This window comes from Arachis hypogaea, chromosome 12 (assembly GCF_003086295.3).
Source record: "Arachis hypogaea cultivar Tifrunner chromosome 12, arahy.Tifrunner.gnm2.J5K5, whole genome shotgun sequence".
Classification (NCBI taxonomy): domain Eukaryota; kingdom Viridiplantae; phylum Streptophyta; class Magnoliopsida; order Fabales; family Fabaceae; genus Arachis; species Arachis hypogaea.
Window position 1 is genome coordinate 108,932,534 of NC_092047.1, and position 18,929 is coordinate 108,951,462.

Sequence of the window (18,929 nt, forward strand, 5' to 3'; positions counted from 1 at the left end):
TGCCAGGCATCAAATACTGATCTATGAACCCTGAAGCATCAAAACGATGGTCCATCACAGTAGGAACAATACCCTCCTCCTCCAAGTTCTCGCTGCTAGGCTCCTCAGGCCTCTTCCTCTTCCGGGAGGCCTCGGCAGCCGTAACCACAATGACTTCCTCCTCAGGTGAGTTCACGGGGCCAGGAGAAGCCCGAGCTCCAACCCTAACCCCAGATGAAATCACCTCCTGAGAAACAGCTCGAGAATCCGCAGCAGGATTAAAGACAGGGGTAGCTGGAGATAGTGGTGTTCGCGGTGCGGTTTGGTTCGGTTATTTGAGAAAAAGTCATCCGATCCAATTTTATATTTATTTTTCAGTTCGGTTTGGTTCAGTTTATTTATCAACACCAACCAAACCAAACCAAACCAAACCAATTGAAATCGGTTTGGTTCGGTTCAGTTTTTCGATTTTTCAAATAATTCAGAAAAATATCCCGTTCTAAACTTCTATCCTTACCTAGCATACTAAAATCAAATACCAGAGCAGAACTCAAATCAAGAACAAATAATAAAAAACCAAAATAACAGATAATCAGTAATCACAACTAAAGAAGAAGTAATCAGATCCAAAATCCTAACAAAACTCAAAACAAAACATACAATCAAAATAAAGAAGTAATCAGATCCAAAACCCTAAGCAAAACTCACAACCAAGAACAAATAATCAGTAATCAGAACGTATACAAGTATCAGATCAGAACCCAAAAACAAAACAACAAATAGTCAAATCCAACAAATTTAGAACTGCAAATCAGAGATGCGAAGCGCCAGCAAACTCTATGAAGACGTAGACGCTACGAACTGCAGAGAAGGCGCTACGAACCATTCTTGAAAACGACGGCGTGGAGGACGACGCGAGGAGGACAACAGGAGGAAGACGATGGGAGGAGACAGTGGTTGCTGTGCATGGAGGAGACGGCAGCTGCTGTGCGTAGAGGAAGGGCGGCGCCGAGGAGAGGGAATCGCGATGAGGAAGGGAAGGAGAGAAAGGGCGCGCCAAGAAGAGGGAAGCGCGATGAGGAAGGCCACCGCGAAGGTGCTGTCCGGCGACGTCAGGGGCTTATAGGACGACAGCGTGTGAGGGTGGGATTTGAAATTTTCTACGGTGTGGAGAAAGAGAGGAGAGAGTGGGGAGAGGAGAGAGTTAGCGTTTGGCGGCTGTGCTGTATCTTACTGGAAGGGGTTGGGGTTTGGTTTTTATATAGGGTTTTTTAGTAAACCGGTTCGGTTCGGTTTGGTTAGAGCTTTTCAAATCAAAACCGAAAACCAAATCGAACCGTAAAAAAATTGTAAAATATCATTTTTTCGATTTTTTCGGTTTTCGGTTTGTTCGGTTATCGATTTTTTTGGCTCGGTTGATCGGTTTTGTTCGGATTGGATCGATTTTGAACACCTCTAGCTGGAGATGCCGACGACCCCTCCTCTAGGTCCATCGCTGCCTTCAGCCGTGCCAAAGAAGTCAAGCCACCGGTCATCTCAACTAAAAAATCAAAGAAAAACTCAAAGTTACAAAACCGGAAAACAAACATAAAAACAAGAGAAATCGGCAGCCACACACCAATATACGCCCAGCAGGCCACAGGATCCCCCATAACGTCTCGAGGATTTAACGGGCGCTCCCCGAATAAATGCCAAAGGACACTAGCAATATCCTTATCCTCTGGAGACAAACCATCATAGGTAACCTTAGTCAAAACCGACGGCCCAGCACGAAAATTCCAATAGGTCAGAAACCGGTGCTCGCCCTCTAACGTCAACCAAAAGGGACGATGCCCTTGGACAGGGCGCACTTTAAAATACTCTCTCTTAAAACCATGAAAGGAATCTTCAAACAAACCAAATATGCGGCGATGAGGCTGAGCCCAGAACGACATATACCCTTTCTTATGCTTCCCCTCTTTAGTTGGAAGAGTACATAAGAAAAGAAAAAGGAAGACAGAAACAGAAACCGGAAGATCGAGATACTGACACACAAGCTCAAAAGACCGAACGTCCGCCCAACTATTCGGGTGAAGCTGAGACGGCGCCACGAAACACCGACTCAGCAGATCCTGAACAAACGGCGAAAAAGGAAGTCGCACACCGAGCCGAGTAAACATCGATTCATAAACCCACATCCAATCCGGCACAGTGGGCAAATCAAAGTTCAGATAACAAACACGCTCATCAACGTCTGGGAGGGCAAGCTCGTACTGCCGCTCCGCATCACCGCCACCACAAATCGCCCCCTGATCACGGAGCCGTTGGAGATCGGCCTCCGTCATCCGCGATGGAACGCCCCACACATCACTAGTCACCCAGGTATAGCGAGCGGGGATGCCCCCTGGAGGGGGCTATCGGAGTACCCACACCCTCACTCCTCCGCCGATGCATACCTAAAACAGGGAGGAGCACCACCATCAGCCTACTAACCCTACGCAGAAGCAAGGAAGACAACCAAAAACCTACTGTCCACTACCAACCCAACACAGCGGTGCTCAGCCCCTTTAAAATACGAATACCACCACCCAAAAACACAAAAAGCAGTACAAAAAGCAAACGGCAAAGCAATGCATGGCAAATACAAAACAACAAAGCTCCACAAAATAATGAAAGCAAGAAGGAACAGAGAAATACCAACCTGATGACGCAGAAAACAAGCCTGGAAAACACCGAAGCTGGGAAGCAGAAACTCAACCCCAAAGAAACGTCAGAAATGCCACAGAGAGAAGGAGATTTTTTCAGAAGAGAGAACGAAAAGAAAATGAAATGGACGAGGGGAGTAAGAAGGAAAGCCAAAACGGTTTCAAAAAAAAGGGCAGAAAGACGCAAATAGCCCTGAATAATAAAAAGGCGCATAGGGGCAATAAAGGAAAGACACCTAAAAACGTCCCCTCACAATAAATGCCCCCTTGGAGAAAGAAACCAACAAAGTATGCCTCGAAAAACGCAACAGGCGCATTGGACATAGAAGAGTCGCGTCAGACCAAAACGGCCAGGCGAATCTTCGGCATGACCATAAAGACCGAGGCCGGGGCACCGACTTCCCCTTAAAAAGACAAAAAGAATCAAAACGACTACCCGAGAGGAACTAAAAGGCCCCCAAGCCAAGACCACATCTCAGCAACAAACTGACCTCGCTCACGGTCATATATCTCAGCGACAAACCGACCTCGCTCACGGTCGAAACCATATCTCCCAGTGACAGACCGACCTCGCTCGCTCTCCCACTGTGGGGGCAACTGTTACGGATCCGGCCCACGGATGCCTGACCCGGGATAAACCGAAACCCGGCCACCCGGGTCCGAACCATCTAAACCCTCTAGAAGGCCAGGAACCGGCCCTACTAGAGCCCCCAACCAACTTTCAAATTCAAACGCCTATCTTATCTCATTCAGATAAGATAAGATAATATAGCTACCACTACCTATAAATAAGAGGACCCAAATCCCCCCAGGTATTCATTCATTCCACACACCTTATACCTCTCAGATCCATTCTGACTTGAGCATCGGAGTGTTTTTGCAGGTACCTCCCCCCATTGCTCCAGTCAAGCGATCCGGCATCCGCCTCAACCCGCAAGTTCTCAATCCATCTCTCAACTCGTACCAGAGACATCTTGTACAAGTATACAAAAAAAAAGAAGGACCTAAGGATACACTTATAAATTATAGCCATGGTATACAATGTGGCTACGCTTTACAGGTGATGCAGTAGCGCTGAAAAGCATAGCCTATTCTGGTAAAAATGGAAGCTGAAAAGCGTAGCCTTTGGTCCTGGACAGCATCACTTGAAAAGCGCACCATATTCTCAAACGTCAAAAGCGTAGCCCTTGGTGTAGAAAAGCGTTGCCTTTGAGAATAGGCAACGGCAGAATAGGCATCCCCTACGAAAGCGTCTCCGTAGCCCGAAAAGCGTAGCCTTATCCTAAGGTATCATTTTTTTTCTTTTGGCTACACTTTTCAAGTGTACTTGAATGGGTATTTTTCTTGTAGTGCTCGAAATTGGCACACTACACTAAGTCATGTGTTATGGGCTTACAAATGTTCTCCAAGAGAATCTATTAGATCGACACCTTATGAATTATATTAGTGTATGGCCATAAGGTTGTCTTGCCACTTGAAATAAATTTGCAAAACATAAGGGTGGCGAGGCAGAGTGACCTGCCATTCGAACAATATTGGTCGAGTATGATTAATGAATTAGATGAGTTAGACCAAGTTCGACTCTTGGCGCTAGACAGAATGATAAAACAAAAAGAGATGATATCTAAGTCATACAATCGAAAAGTGAAAAGTAAAAAAATTGTAGTTGATGGCTTAGTATTGAAATTAGTACTTCTGACTGAACAAGTTAAAGGCAAATAGTCTCCTTTATGGGAATGACCTTTTGAAATAGAAAAAGTTTTCGATGGCAATGCCTATGGAATAAGAGATGTGAATAGTAGTCAAACCATGTATGTAATGGTAAATACCTCAAAAAATATCATTGTTAGTAAAATAAAGTTAGTCAAGAATACTAAATAAAATAAGTGCAAAAGAGAGTTAGAATAAACTCCTAAACATAAGTTTCTGATCCTCTTGACGTCGATCTAAGTTTAAGGACTCTTGCGCTGCTTCATTTGTGGCATTAGTGGCTCGAGTGACTGCTTCTACTAAAGCACCTCGACTTGAAAATTTTGAAGCATAAGCCTTTTCAATCATTTGCAGTCAAAGGGAGAGAATGGCATTGGTGGACGCTACTTTGTTTTTTTTTTTCCAGATTTTAGTTCAGCCAACTCTCTCTTTAAGGCTGTAATTTTTGACACTATTTGTCGTTCCTTTGCTTGACCCTCCGACAAAATTTTAGTGACTTGAGACTTAGCCGTTTTATATTTTTTTAGTTGTGTATCATAGTCAGCTAAAACCTCAAGTGACTTGTTTAGTTCTTGGTCAGCATCTTGAACTTTGGAAAGATGGGAGTAAACATCTTCAATAAATGAGCTAACAGCTGAATGTATGTTGGATGAAATACATTGATTGAGAAAAGCAAGCGCATCGGTAAGTCGAGCCTTTAGGTCAGCATTATCGTTGATATCCTCAAGAGAGTGATTTAAGTAATCAAGGACAATGTTGATCCTGTCGGCAACTTGAGAATCTGGACCCATAGGCACAGGAGAGGTAGCTTCTTCTATGATCTCTTATTCTCTGGTCGACGTTGCCTGAGTCGACTTCTCAGCTTGAGGGATAACAATGCTCAACTCTGGACCAGAAGATAATCACATAGTTCCTTTAGAGGAATAAACTTGTCGAGCTTCAGATAGAATATGTTCCAAGTCAAAGTCAATGTCATTAAAATCCAAATCTCCAGCTTCTGGAGAAGGAACATTAAAAGGTGGTTTTGTGTCTTCGTCGACGAATTTTTGTGTCGACGGTTCGACAAATTTCTGTGTCGAAGATTCAGGAATAATAGTGATAGTTACAGCAATTGATCCTAATCCATATGCAGGCCTAGATTCTTAGTGAGTTTTAATATCACTAGGAAGAGGCATATAGTGAATCTGAAAAGGACAAAAATATAAAGACCATGTGACAGTCAAAAGAAACTTGACATAGAAAAGATAAAGAAGTACCAGAGGAAAAGATGTCAAAGGATGAGATGTTTTGTCAATGATGGGTTCTGAGTCGGAATTGGAACAGGAGTAGATGGACTAACAGTCTGAGTAGTATGAATAGACTGAAGGAGTTTTGTTTCAACATGAATTGGCTGATCCACTTCTCAATCAGAAGGATTGTCGATATCAGCAAGTACCTTTCCGGGATTGCTTCGACTGCAATATATTAGAAAAAATAAAATATTACAAGTACAAGGTGAAAACAGTTGCGATAGACATCATTAAGTATATACTTTTAAGGAGGTTGTAGGTCGAACTTTTCTGATTCTTTGGTGGTCTAGCTTCCATCAAAATAACAATAGGATCACGCTTTTTTGAGGTAAGGGTTGCACCACTCAACCATCCTCTTCCTCGACCTCCCTCTTGCTTAGTTATTTTCTTAGGGGCTCCGTCCTCATCAATATCCTAGTTTTTCTCAACTAGTTGTGGGTCAGCAACGACTTTGGTGATGGTTGTCTGGCGAGTAACTAAAAAAGAAATCAAAAGTAATGATGGAGTAAGGAGTGCTCTATTCAAAGAACACCTCAATAAAGCCTAGGAAACGTTATGTATTCCTAGAAAAGCGCACACCATTTTAAATTATGCGTAATTGTCCTTTCAAATTCTGAGAATTTGGAAAGGTTGCATGTACCTGGCATGAGGAGTATTAAAACTTGTATTTTTGAACAAGACAACAAGTTTTAAAGGGGCAATTTGTCTATACTAAAAGTGGATTTCCTCGACAAGAGGGCGTTTTGACTGCCAATTGTTTCGACAAGCAGTGTTTCGACTACAGAAGTTGAGATGGGCAAGCCAAAGTCAAAGAAAGATAGTGCAGGAACGTCGAAGTCGAAAAGCAGTTATTATCTTTCCTTGAATATCAAAACTTGTTCCTCGACCTTCAAGTTGAGTGGAGAACATGGGTGTGAAATTTGTGGAGCAAGCTGAAGAAAACATGGGACTTGAAGACCAAGAAAGACGTGGGTGTCAAAACTTGGGGGTCAAGGTTCTTCGTGGTCAAGACAAGGTCATGATCTGAGAAAAAGGAGGAAGTAAGACCATGGGCCAGATTCTCCATGGCAAGTTTATCTTCATGGTCTATAAATAGGAGAAATTCAGAAGAGTTCTGGGACTTCAATTGAAAATACTAGACCATCACACAAAACTCTGCAAAAATTTCCAGTTCCAGCAACGCAACAGAAGATCATAGAGTACAAGTGCATGGGAGTGTCTGAAATTCACTTTTATTTTATTTTTCTTTGTTTTCTTTTCCTTTTTTCATTTCTTTTCATTTCTTTGGTTTAAGTATTTCATTTTTATTTTTATTTCTTTCAATTTCAATTTTACTTTTTCATTTACTTAAAGCTTTCATTTATTTTACGTACTTCCTTTTATTTGCTATAATTTGCCACTAGTATTTTAATGCAGTTTGTTTTGACACAAAAACTAAGAAATTTTCAGGTCAAACCTACTTTTTTCAAAAGAGTCGTATCTGCTCTTCAAACTGAAATCTTGATACAAACTTGATTTGACACCTGTCGAAGTTACCAAAACTCAAGTGAAATACTAGAAAAAAAAAAACCTTCGAAATATAATTTTTGGAATAGAATATATTTTTCATATTTAATCATGGTTATACTTATTTTTTAGAATTTGGATAGTTTTTTAATTTTAAATTTATTTTTATAAGGGCCTGAATATTACTTTAGTACATTTTGTAGTAATTTACCATCATATTCCAAATACAAAACAATAAGGCTGAGCAGGTACTAGGAAGCTTCAGTAAGATACTTCCAATTAACCCTATTGTTTCCTCTGAGTGATTGAAGATTGTGTCTCATTGGACAAACTTATAGATATTGGATGGGACTAAAGCCTGCTATCATTAATTTTGTGGCCACAAAAATCCTGATAACCCATCTAACAATCAGATTCATGCCCCTCCATATCTTCATCAATTTTGTTCTTTTGTTACATCAATTGATTTATAATAAGTAATTTGATTTTATGTGTGTCGGTTCCCTAAGTTTTGTACTTGTTAAGTTGATATACTGAATTACTAATTGATTTTTTATTTTTGTAGGAGACAATGAAATCATAAGTCTCAATTATTATTGCAAAGGAATGGTGCCCATTTCTCACTGTTTTTTCATATTGGGGTACTTTATATGTACCCTTAAACTTTTAGATCATTTAATAAATTTGAAGAACATACCTGATTTTTTGAGTCATGTTCATATATAGTCCAAAGTGTTCTAATTTGAGTCAACTAGCTGCTTTAACTTTCTTTTGTTGTTTGCAAGAAGAAAGAGAGGGAAGAGAGAGACTTTTTTTTTTTCATATATTCTTTTATATTTTTATTGATTTGTAGGACCCAACAAGGATTTGGAAATGGATTGGATGTTTTTTACCTTGTCCTTTAAAGGGTTAATGGGACAATTAATACTTTTACCTCCAATTAAAGGAAGACAAGTAACATCATAACTTGGGAAATTAAAGTAATTCAATGATCATGTTCGAGGTAGGTTGCTTATTTGATTATAAAATTACAAAGAATAATAACTTCCTCTCAATTGCTTTTCATTAATCGAGTTGTTTACATTCAGCTAAAAGTGATAGTTATTATATTCGACTACGAATATGTTATCTTAATTTGAACCACAAAAATTACAAAGAATAATAATAAATAACTCTTTTGAAAAACTATTAAATTCATAATTTTATAAAATAAAAATTGTCTTCTTCAAAGAAGAATCAAAATTGCTTATTGTCGTAAATATAAATAGTCATTAAAAAATATTTAGTGCTAAGAGATCTAAATAATAATATTATGTTTACATTGTGTGTGTATGTGTATGTAGTCATGAAACACATTATTAATGTATTAATCTAAAAATGAAATTTGATTTTTTTTTCTTTTTTTTTTTACATAACATGTTTTCTCTCTGATGTTGCTAACATAAAGAGTGTTATTTTTTTTTATAGAAAAAATATTTCATTTAAAGAAAAAATAATATGACACTTATAAATGAAAAAGATAAATTAAATCTAAATTAAAAAAAAGAATTAGATATATTTATTACTCTATTATTATCTTCCTGGCAAGCATAATTGGAATACACTTGATTCTAGGTCCTCGGTAGTAGATCAGATCATAGAATATAATCGAAAGATTTGAATTTTTTAAATTTTAAAATTTATTTTAGAGGATAAAATATGATCTATTACTATTTATTTTATAGATGTGATAAAAAAAATATGAAAGAGAAAATATTTAATAATGAGATATCTCACTTTATCCTCTAAAGTGAAAATCTAAAATTTAGATGATTCAAATTCTTAATCGAACAATGAAAATTAATATGAATCATATGATACACTTTTTGAATATTTTATGGAGTAAATTTTTTGTATTTTATGAAATAATTTTATTTATTTATTTCAAAAATTTTAATAAAATAAAAAAAAGGGGGAGAGAGAGAGAGAAAATAATAAATACTAAATATATACAACGAAAGATGAATTTTATTTATACAATAAAATAAATAAATTTTGTCCGTATCCTTAAACATTCATCTCTCTTTAACCGTGCTATAAATAAGAATGTACCATACTACCATGCTTCCAATGACATTGAAGATCTCAATTTCATGAAAAGACGTTCATTGCTCACTTTTTCCATCATGATACACCATAAACCAAGTTTAACTTCTTGTGTAGTTAAGACATTGATTTAATTTAAGTGGTACATTCATGCCTATCTTTTTAAATATAAAGTATTTTTATTTTTAATATTTATAAAAAATTAAAAATATTTCTAATATTTAACTATATCATCAATTTTATATATCTATAATATTTGGAATACAAATTTTAACTTTCTTATGCCTTAATATATGTTAATATGATTTAAATTATCTTTAATTCGAAAATGTATAATCATTTTTGTCTTTGGTATATGATTTCTATTTCAAAATTATCCTTAATTGAACTGTCATCATTAATAGATAGAATTAACATATAAGAGTAATTCAAACTTATTTCAAACGTTTGAAATAAAATTTATATAAATTAAACAGTAGAATTATTTTTAAATTTTTTATAAATACTAAAAACAAAAAATAGACCACAACGAACCAAGTTAACTTCTTATATGTGAACTCAATTATATTAGGTGTATATTAAAAATTAGTCATTAAATTAATTATTTATATAAAATATATATTAAAAATTAATTAAATAACATATATATTTATACATAAATATATAAATATATAGTAATTTATTTAATGGTTGATTTTTTTTACATGTTGCATTTTTTATACGCGTTTTAGAAATCATACATTTTTATGATTACACATTTCATGTGATCTATCTAATCACAGCAATGTTAACAACGGGTAACAATATGTGTAGACACTGTTTTACATATTTAAGTATTCAAATTTTTAGTTAGTTCTCATTATTAAAAAAATTAACTAATTATATTCTGTTTGAAAGATTATTTTAGTCGTGTTATTTTAATATTTTTTGTACTTCTAAAACTCAAAAATACTATTAAGTATGGATGAATTTTTTCTCTGTTTTTCTTTTTCTAAAGATAGCAGGTTATATTTCATTAATTATTAAAAAATGAAATACAAAGATGTATAAAAGCAGGACAGCATAATAAAAGATGGGGATTTCCCAAAAATATTATACTGAAGGTATTCATCCAATGGTGCGTGGTCGAAAAACGAAGAAAAATCTTAAAGAAGAAAGAATGATAAATCAAATTGAATGAAACTAAGAGTTTACCTCATGGAGAAGACGACTTAAATTGTGAGTTCTTTGGATTTTACAGAGCAACTTGACAGAGCTTGGTAAAATGGCAGACGGCATTGAAGTAAAACCTTCAAAAATCAACTAGTTGCAAGCTTTCCAGCAAATGATGGCAAGCAATTGAGGATTACGATCAACATTCTTCAATGGGTTAAGCATCTCTGTTGATGCAGTCCACCATGTCCAAAAGTCGTTAGGACTCTGAGGGAGAAGACAGTCACGAAGATAACTTTGAGACCATACATCTTTAATTCTAGAGCAATCGATCAAACAATGAGTGATTATTTTTGTTGCTTCATGACAGCAGGGGCATATTGGTGATATAGATGGGATGCGGTGATGAATCTGAACAAGCACCGGAAGCCGGCCATGGAGAGCTTTCCAGATAAATAGCTTAATTTTGTGAGGCAAGTTCAACTTCCATAGATCAATCCACGGCTTTTTCTGCTGCATATAATTAGGGCAAAGCTCCAGAGGCGGATGGTAAAATAAATAGCCAATTCTATAACCTGAAATTGTATCATATTGCTTGGATTTGTTCAAATTCCATTGCAATTTGTCCCTACTCTACTAAATTTTAACTGACAAAATCATGTTTGCAACGTCTTAGGGAAATAATTCTTGAATGAGATTTTGATTCCAATTTCTATCTTCAGTAATTAGATCTTTAACTTTTGGAACCAACTCAAAAATAGCCTGTCTATTTGGCATGTTAGAAATCATTAAAGGATACGGAGGAGGTAGCCAAGGATCATCAAAGGTTCGGATATTCTCTCCAATACCCACAACCCAATTAAGACATTTTTCAACAATCTTTCGACCTTCCAGTATGTTCCTCCATCCCCAAGAAGGTAAGACTCCAATTTCTGCCATTATAACATTACCATTACTAAAGTATTTACCTCTTAGGATTTTGGATAATAGGGAAGTAGGCTGTGTTACGAGTTGCCAAAAATGTTTGCCTAAAAGCGCCAAATTTTGGATTCTGAGATCTTTAAATCCAATGCCTCCTTCTCTTCGTGGGCGAGTCATAGTGTCCCAACTAATGCAAGTCATCCGCCTTTCAGAACCTTTTTGTCCCCACCAAAATTGAGAAAATAAAGAGTGAATTTCCGAAATTAAACCATCAGGCAACTTGAAACAAGACAATGTATAGATAGGAATAGCTTCTCCCACTGCCTTAAGCAATACGTGTCTACCACCTGACGATAGAAGATTGCGCTTCCATCCTTGGATTCTTTTCCGAACCTTCTCTTTAATCATACTAAAAGAAGCATTTTTCGATTTAGAGACTGTAGAAGGCAAACCAAGGTATTTATCCTGAGTCCCAATATGATTAATATTCATAAAGTTAGCCAGTAGTGTACGAGTAGTGGAGGGAGTGTTGTGGCTAAACAATACAGTAGATTCATTAAGATTTACCCTCTGGTCACTGATATTTCCATAAGAATTCAATAAATACAGGATGCTTGAACATGCTTTAGGATTAAACTTACAGAATAAGATGGAATCATCAGCAACGAGAAGGTGGCCTGGTTGACCTTGGGACATCGCCTATATATCTGAAGACCATGAATTAGTCTGTTTTGTTCTGCCTTGTGTAGCAAGAAGAAGAGACCTTCTGCACAGAAAAGAAAAAGATAGAGAGATAGAGGATCTCCTTGTCGAACACCTCTATTTGGTTTGAAGAAACTATAGGGTTTTCCTTCCACAATAACAGAATAAGAAACAGTTGTCACTAATTCTCGAATCCACATTATCTACCGGGAGTCAAAACTAAACTTCTCCAATATAAACTAAAGAAAGTGCCATTCCACCCTATCATATGCCTTACTCATATCTAATTTTAGTGCCATTTTAATTTCGAGTCCCTTTTTTCTGTTCTTCAAGTAATGTATACACTCGTAAACAATTAGGATATTATCAGAGATTAATCTGCCTTTAATAAAAGCACTCTACGTAAGATTAATTAGTCTATTCATCATACCTTAAAATCTATGTACAAATACTTTAATTAATTTATTCATCATACTCTAAATTTTCCTTCTGTTAACCAACAGATGTTAATAAATATTTCATTTTAAACACAACAACAAACTAAATAAGAGACATGTTTTTCACAAGCTAATTGTTGTCTTTTATAAATAACTTCCATAAACCTTTTTCTTAAAAAAAGAGATAATTAATTATTCCATTTTGTGTGCCATGTTAATTGCTCTAGTTGCAATGCCAATCAAGGAAGGGTGCTATCTTATATTCATGGAATGTTTCTTAATTAAAACAAATTATGATCTTTGCATGTTAGCTTCGTCAACATCTGATAGATGCATATCTTATTTAGGGTTTTCTTTGAGAGAGTGATATAAATTAGCACAATTGGTCAAAGCTAATGCCTAATAATTGTTAAACATTATTAATAATTAAAATCCCCTGTTTTGTATATATCCCTTTTTTTGTTTTGTTTATAATGCTCCAATTCATTGCATGGTACTATATCTACATCGAATCAAATTCACAATAGGTTGATCTGTCACGTCTTAAAATTAAACTAACTAATTGGACATGATTAGATTCAAACCATGCTAATTTGATATGAAATCACTATATATATAAACCTAGCATTGTGTTATATTTTATATATTAGACACTTTATCAAGTAGTATCATTATTATTTCAATTTCAATATATCCTTTTATATATTAATTTCCAATAAGGCTGCAAGTTGTATGAAAAGGCTGTGAGAATTTGTACAAAGCCATGCTACCTAAAGGAAAATAATGTACCTTTGCACCTTTCTCTATAGTTCATTTTTTAAATGTGATTTTATTGGATTATTGCATCAAACCTTATGATTAGCACTAACAAGTGGTGGGTATCTGATTTTCTAGGAGGGGCTCTAACACATTATTATTTTTTAGTTAATTTATATATTAGATATAGTTGTGTTAAAAGTTGAAAAAAAAAAAGAAAAAAAAGAAGATATGGTTTGACTGATCTGTTTGAGAATATCTACTCTTTCTTAGTGTCAACTAAGTAAAAAATGAATAATAACAAAAAATGTGTTTTGTACATTAGTGGTTTTTTTAGCGACACTTTATTTTGTCTTTAACGATAATAAAAATAGTCGTTAATAAATAATCATTTTATACTTTGTTTCTAAAAAATTTTAGTGACACTTATAACAATCACCAAAAAATACTTTTTTAATGGTTATACAAATTTTATAATTTATTATTATAACATATATTAATAATAACAAAAATACATAATTGTCACAAAATATAAATTAAGTAAAAGAAAAAATAACTACAATCTATCACTAAAAATTTATTACTAAAGTTAATTAGTTTTTCTTGTAATGTACTGAAATATAAATCAATAAATTACCAAAATTACTCATTATTAACTTGTATCCGGTCATTAATAATTTCAACAAAATATCTTATACTTTCAAAAATATTGTTCAAATGAACCTGCCCATCTTTCTTTGCTATACCTAGCTACCTAAAGCTTAATTATCAGTGTTCCTCATCATTGATTAATATACTAGAGAGATTTCATATTATTATATTGCAAGAATTAAAACCTCAAAATTGGGTCAATCTCCGATCCCTCTCATTAGTTACTAGCTAGTTAGAACTTTCTTGTGGGGTTCAATTCCATTAATTAATTCCAATTCTTAATTAAAATATATCAAGGTTAAGTTGTACATCTTCTTCCATGTAACAAACAATAACTTATTACATAGAAACTAGAATCCTCTAGGGTTTTCAACCAAGGAAGGCAAGAGGAAAGAACAAAGAAGAAGAGTACAAAGAAAGTGCACGTGGATCTTAGGTTATGAAGGAAGGGCATTGCACGTGTGTGTTAGTATGATATCATCATGAACACTCTTGTTATAGAGTTAAGAGCTGTACCAGTACCACTACTTCAGTACTCACACTCCCATTGGGACTTGTGATTTGCACAAATCTCCAAAGCAAGAGTCAACACTCAAATACTTACAGAAAAATTTGAAATGTAAATCGGTATTTCAGTTATTTTAACCTTTAATCTAAATTATAAAAAATATATATAAATAATTAAAATATCGATATTTTTTATATACTTAAAATTTTTTCAATATTTATATCATGCATTGTGTAATTCTATTATATTACCAAAGCTGATCTTATTAAATGGTTAATTTACAAATTTTTTTTATTTTATTAATATGTTGATAAATGTATCTTTTCTTTTGTTTTCAAATTATTAAGTATTGGTGATGCTACGTAACTAAATTATTTTTATAATTAAATTTAATTAAAAATTAGTCTAATAATTTATTAACATAATAAAGATTATTTAAAGAAAACGGAGGAAATACATAAAAAAAGAAAAAAAATTAATTAAATTTGATAACAAAAATAATATGTTCACCTAATATTTTTCGTCTACTAATAAATATATTTTTCAGTATTAATATTAAGTCAATTCTGTAACAAATGCACGCATGTTATGCACATGTAACATGTCACAAAATAGACATATCATATAAAAATATAGTAATTGCTATGATACCTAAAAAATTATACCTAATTTATTAAAAAAAATAAAAAATGAACATTTCAAATTTTCTATAAAAAAATTAAACAAAAATTAAACACTAAATAATAAACACCATAGAATTTATCTAAAAATATATGTGCAAAGTTATCATAAAATTGATAGAAGATCACAAGAAGACCAAATATGTCTAATATTAGTAGTTATTAAAATATCTATTTAATAGTTAATTTTTTTTAGGAAAACCTATAAGATTTCGTAATGAAAATCTTCAAGAGTTTATCGGCATATATATTCTTCAAATTGCCAATGAACCGTATCACAACAGGCAAACACAGGTAATTTTATTTGAGTCGAGAACAGATGTATTATAGTTATCTTAGCAATTTTTTTTTCATCCATAAGAAACAAAATTAAATATGAGATCTTATTTAATAAAATTCATGATTAAATAATTTGTTTTGTTTTTATAAAATACATATTTATTTATTTTTTAGTTTTTTAGCTAGAGACATTATTGAAGCTTTAATATTTTTTTTAGTAAATACATATTTTTATTTTGTTATAAATCATCAATTTTCAATGTCTAATAAATTTCAATTAATTTGACTTGAATAAAGTGAGTCTGTTTAATAGTTATGTAAAATCTCCGAAGTAGCTTTAGGTCATTTGTTGAGATATTTATGCAATAATTTGCAAAAGAAAATTAAATATTGTGATACGATTTGAAAGTTCTTTAATTTTGTAGGCCCAAACACCCACCCAATAACCTACCAACTATGTATGTGCATTTATCTCTAATCTCTTCTATTTCCCACTTTTCCATTAATACCCTTCACCATACTGTCGGCGGGGAAAGCAATTTCATCGAAACACAGAAAGATTGCCACATTGCTAAATTTATATGAAAATAAAAAATAAAAAATAAAATAAAATAAAAAACAAAATGCCTCATTATTATTTTATGCATTTTTTAGAGAAAGCTTAGCTGGAGATGTTTGTACTTTGCCATCACAAACTGGAGGCACTCATATCTTATTATAAAGTTTTCATCTCTCATTCTTTATATATATTTTTTTTTTTTTTTTTTACTTATCAAGCTTCCACCCACCATCCAAAAAATTCCAAAAGTCACATAAACCAAATTGCTATTAATTTTTAATTTTTTCCATTTCTTTATTCACTCTCTCCAAATCCCAATCCCCAAAGTTCTTTCTTCATCACTCTCTTTAGTATATAAAACCCCAATTCTTAAACCTTCTCATTCACATTATTACTTATTATTAGTCCTTATTTCTTAACAACACAAACAACAAACACCACTTCAAGCTTTACACCAATCCCTTTCAAATTCTTCTTCTTCTTCTACAAGAAAGAAAAAAAAGGAACATCTCTTTTATTTAATTTCTTCCTTCTTTCTCTCAATGGCTTATTCTTCTTCTTCTTCTTTGATAATTTCACCAAGGAAATTGCGCTATGACTTGTACTCTTATTCATACCAAGAAGATTCCAACACCCCATTAGTGATCAATGTTCTTGCTTCACTCATTGAGAGAAGCATGGCAAGGACACAAAGAATTGTGAAGAACTATAGCAGTTCTTCTTCTTCTTATGCGTCTCCTCCTTCTGCTTCGACTTTTATTTTGTCGTCGAAATCGAAGAACACAAATATATTTGATTGCAGAGAGATCCCTGACATGACAATCCAATCCTATTTGGAGAGGATCTTTAGGTACACAAGGGCAGGACCCTCTGTTTATGTTGTTGCATATGTTTACATTGATAGATTTTGTCAGAACAACCCTAGCTTTAGGATCAATGCAAGGAATGTTCATAGGCTCCTCATAACAACTATCATGATGGCTTCCAAGTATGTGGAGGACATGTAAGTACTTTCATCTCCTTCTTCAAAAGAAAAATTTTCGAATATACTTGGAACATCAGTGTTTCGATGATTTTAATGATTGATTTTAATTAATATATATTATATATATTTTTTATAACTAAAATCAATGATTAAAATTATTGAAATACCAATATTTTAGATACATTTAAAAGTTTTATTATGTTTTATTTATCTATATAATTTTTAAAAATATTAATAATATTGTATTGATTTAAAGTATATTTATTAATTTTTTTTAATTCGGTGAAATTTAATCCAATTCTTTTCTATTCAGAGTAGAAAAAAGTCGAATTAAATTTCAGGCAATACGAGAATTTTTTGCTGAAAAGTAGTGTTGGATGATGTTTTTTAAATTTAATTTTTTTATTAATGATAATAATTAATTATTTGGTAAAGGATTTGTTGATTTGAGACAAGAAGTTTGTTTTATTTCCAGTCTCAATCATTGACAATACTTGTTTAACTACTAAGGAAATGGACAGTTTAATTAGGTGGCCAAGTTTTTTTGGGGAATGTTGTTGTTAATGAATATGATGTATGACAAATACATAATGTGTAAAATTTTTCCTTTTCCTGCTTCCCAATCAGTATGATTATTATTATTAATTAATTAATTAATTAATTAATTAACTAAATTTATTGTTGATTTTGAACAGGAACTATAGGAATTCATATTTCGCAAGAGTGGGTGGATTGACAACAAATGAATTGAATAAATTGGAGGTAGAGTTCTTGTTCTTGATGGGGTTCAAATTGCATGTGAATGTGAGTGTGTTTGAGAGCTATTGTTGCCATTTAGAGAGAGAAGTTAGCATTGGAGGAGGGTACCACATCGAAAGAACACTAAGATGTGCTGAACAAATCAAAGCAAGTCAGCATACAGATGATGAAAGGGGCTACACTCAAATTGCACGTGTTATGTTGTAGAAATTAATTAAATATGGTTTATTTTGTTATTTTTAGTTAGGGAAGGGGAGGAGGGGGATTAATGATATTTTTGTTAAGGTTTCTTTTTCACCTTCAAATAAAGAAAAGGTGGTTAATGTGTACAGAGAGAGAGAGAGATTATGAGTGTAAATCTATAATGTTTGTTAGGGGGATTGAGATTTAAGGGCAATAGATGATAGGTGCGGCAAGTGAGAGTGATGTATAAATTTGTGTTGTTTCATCACAAGGAAACAATGGATTTTTAATTCCATGGAAAAACTTTGTGATTTTTTAATAATCTATTTTGTTTTGATTGAAATACTATGGAATTTAAATTTTATTAATAAAATTTAATTTATTTAATTTAGCCTAATTTAAAATTTCATAAATATGTTAGTATATTTTCTTCCCATAGGGAATGAATATTCCAACCCATATTGCAAAAATTGTTTCACTAATCAGTATCCCCTGTTTCTAAATATCTTCCAGAGAGACTCTTAGAATAGTGAGTGATCAAGGAAACTTTTTCATAGCTTAAAATTTTGGGCAACATGCTTTGATGTTTTTCCAATCACAGTAGTACCTAGTAACTAGTAATCATATTTGGAGAAAATTGATTCAGAAATGAAGGCATTATAGTGTAATCTAACAAATTCAACTTCCTTAAACTTTAAGCAAAACAACTCAGTTGTAATATAACCAACTTTAATGAGTTGAGTGCTTATTTTACTTATTTGTTGAAATAAATATCAGAGAATTTAATTTTTATTTTTTATATATAATAATTTATTGATTAATGATAAATATTTTTTTTAAAAATTTAATCTACAATAAATTAATCTTTAATTTATGAAATTGAAAAATATTGTGAAAAAAAAAAACCACTTAAGTTATAGTGCGTTTTATGGCCCTTAGAGCACTTTATCAACACAATGGATTCCTTAGATGGCGCAATAATAAGTGGGTAATTAACACTGTTATCATGAGATTATTGGTCTACATAAATTGCGTTTGTTTCAGAGAATAGATAAAACAAGACATTAAAGATAGGATAGGATAAGATACACATAGATAAAGATA

The 18,929-nt window shown here is 33.2% G+C and overlaps 1 protein-coding gene across 1 annotated transcript; it reads left to right on the forward strand.

Annotated features, from left to right (window-relative positions):
* Positions 1-16,096: 16,096 nt before the first annotated feature.
* On the forward strand, positions 16,097-18,168 carry LOC112728176 (cyclin-U2-1). Its single transcript, XM_025778211.3, has 2 exons — positions 16,097-16,901; positions 17,579-18,168. The coding sequence occupies exons 1-2, from the start codon at positions 16,441-16,443 to the stop codon at positions 17,847-17,849; spliced, it is 732 nt and encodes a 243-aa protein (XP_025633996.1). The 5' UTR covers positions 16,097-16,440; the 3' UTR covers positions 17,850-18,168.
* Positions 18,169-18,929: the final 761 nt, after the last annotated feature.

Bases quoted from the DNA above. Each gene is read 5' to 3' on its own strand.
- LOC112728176 (XM_025778211.3), top strand. From the start codon at position 16,441: ATGGCTTATTCTTCTTCTTCTTCTTTGATAATTTCACCAAGGAAATTG. The intron at 16,902-17,578 runs GTAAGTACTTTC...GATTTTGAACAG, and splicing joins TCCAAGTATGTGGAGGACAT to GAACTATAGGAATTCATATT.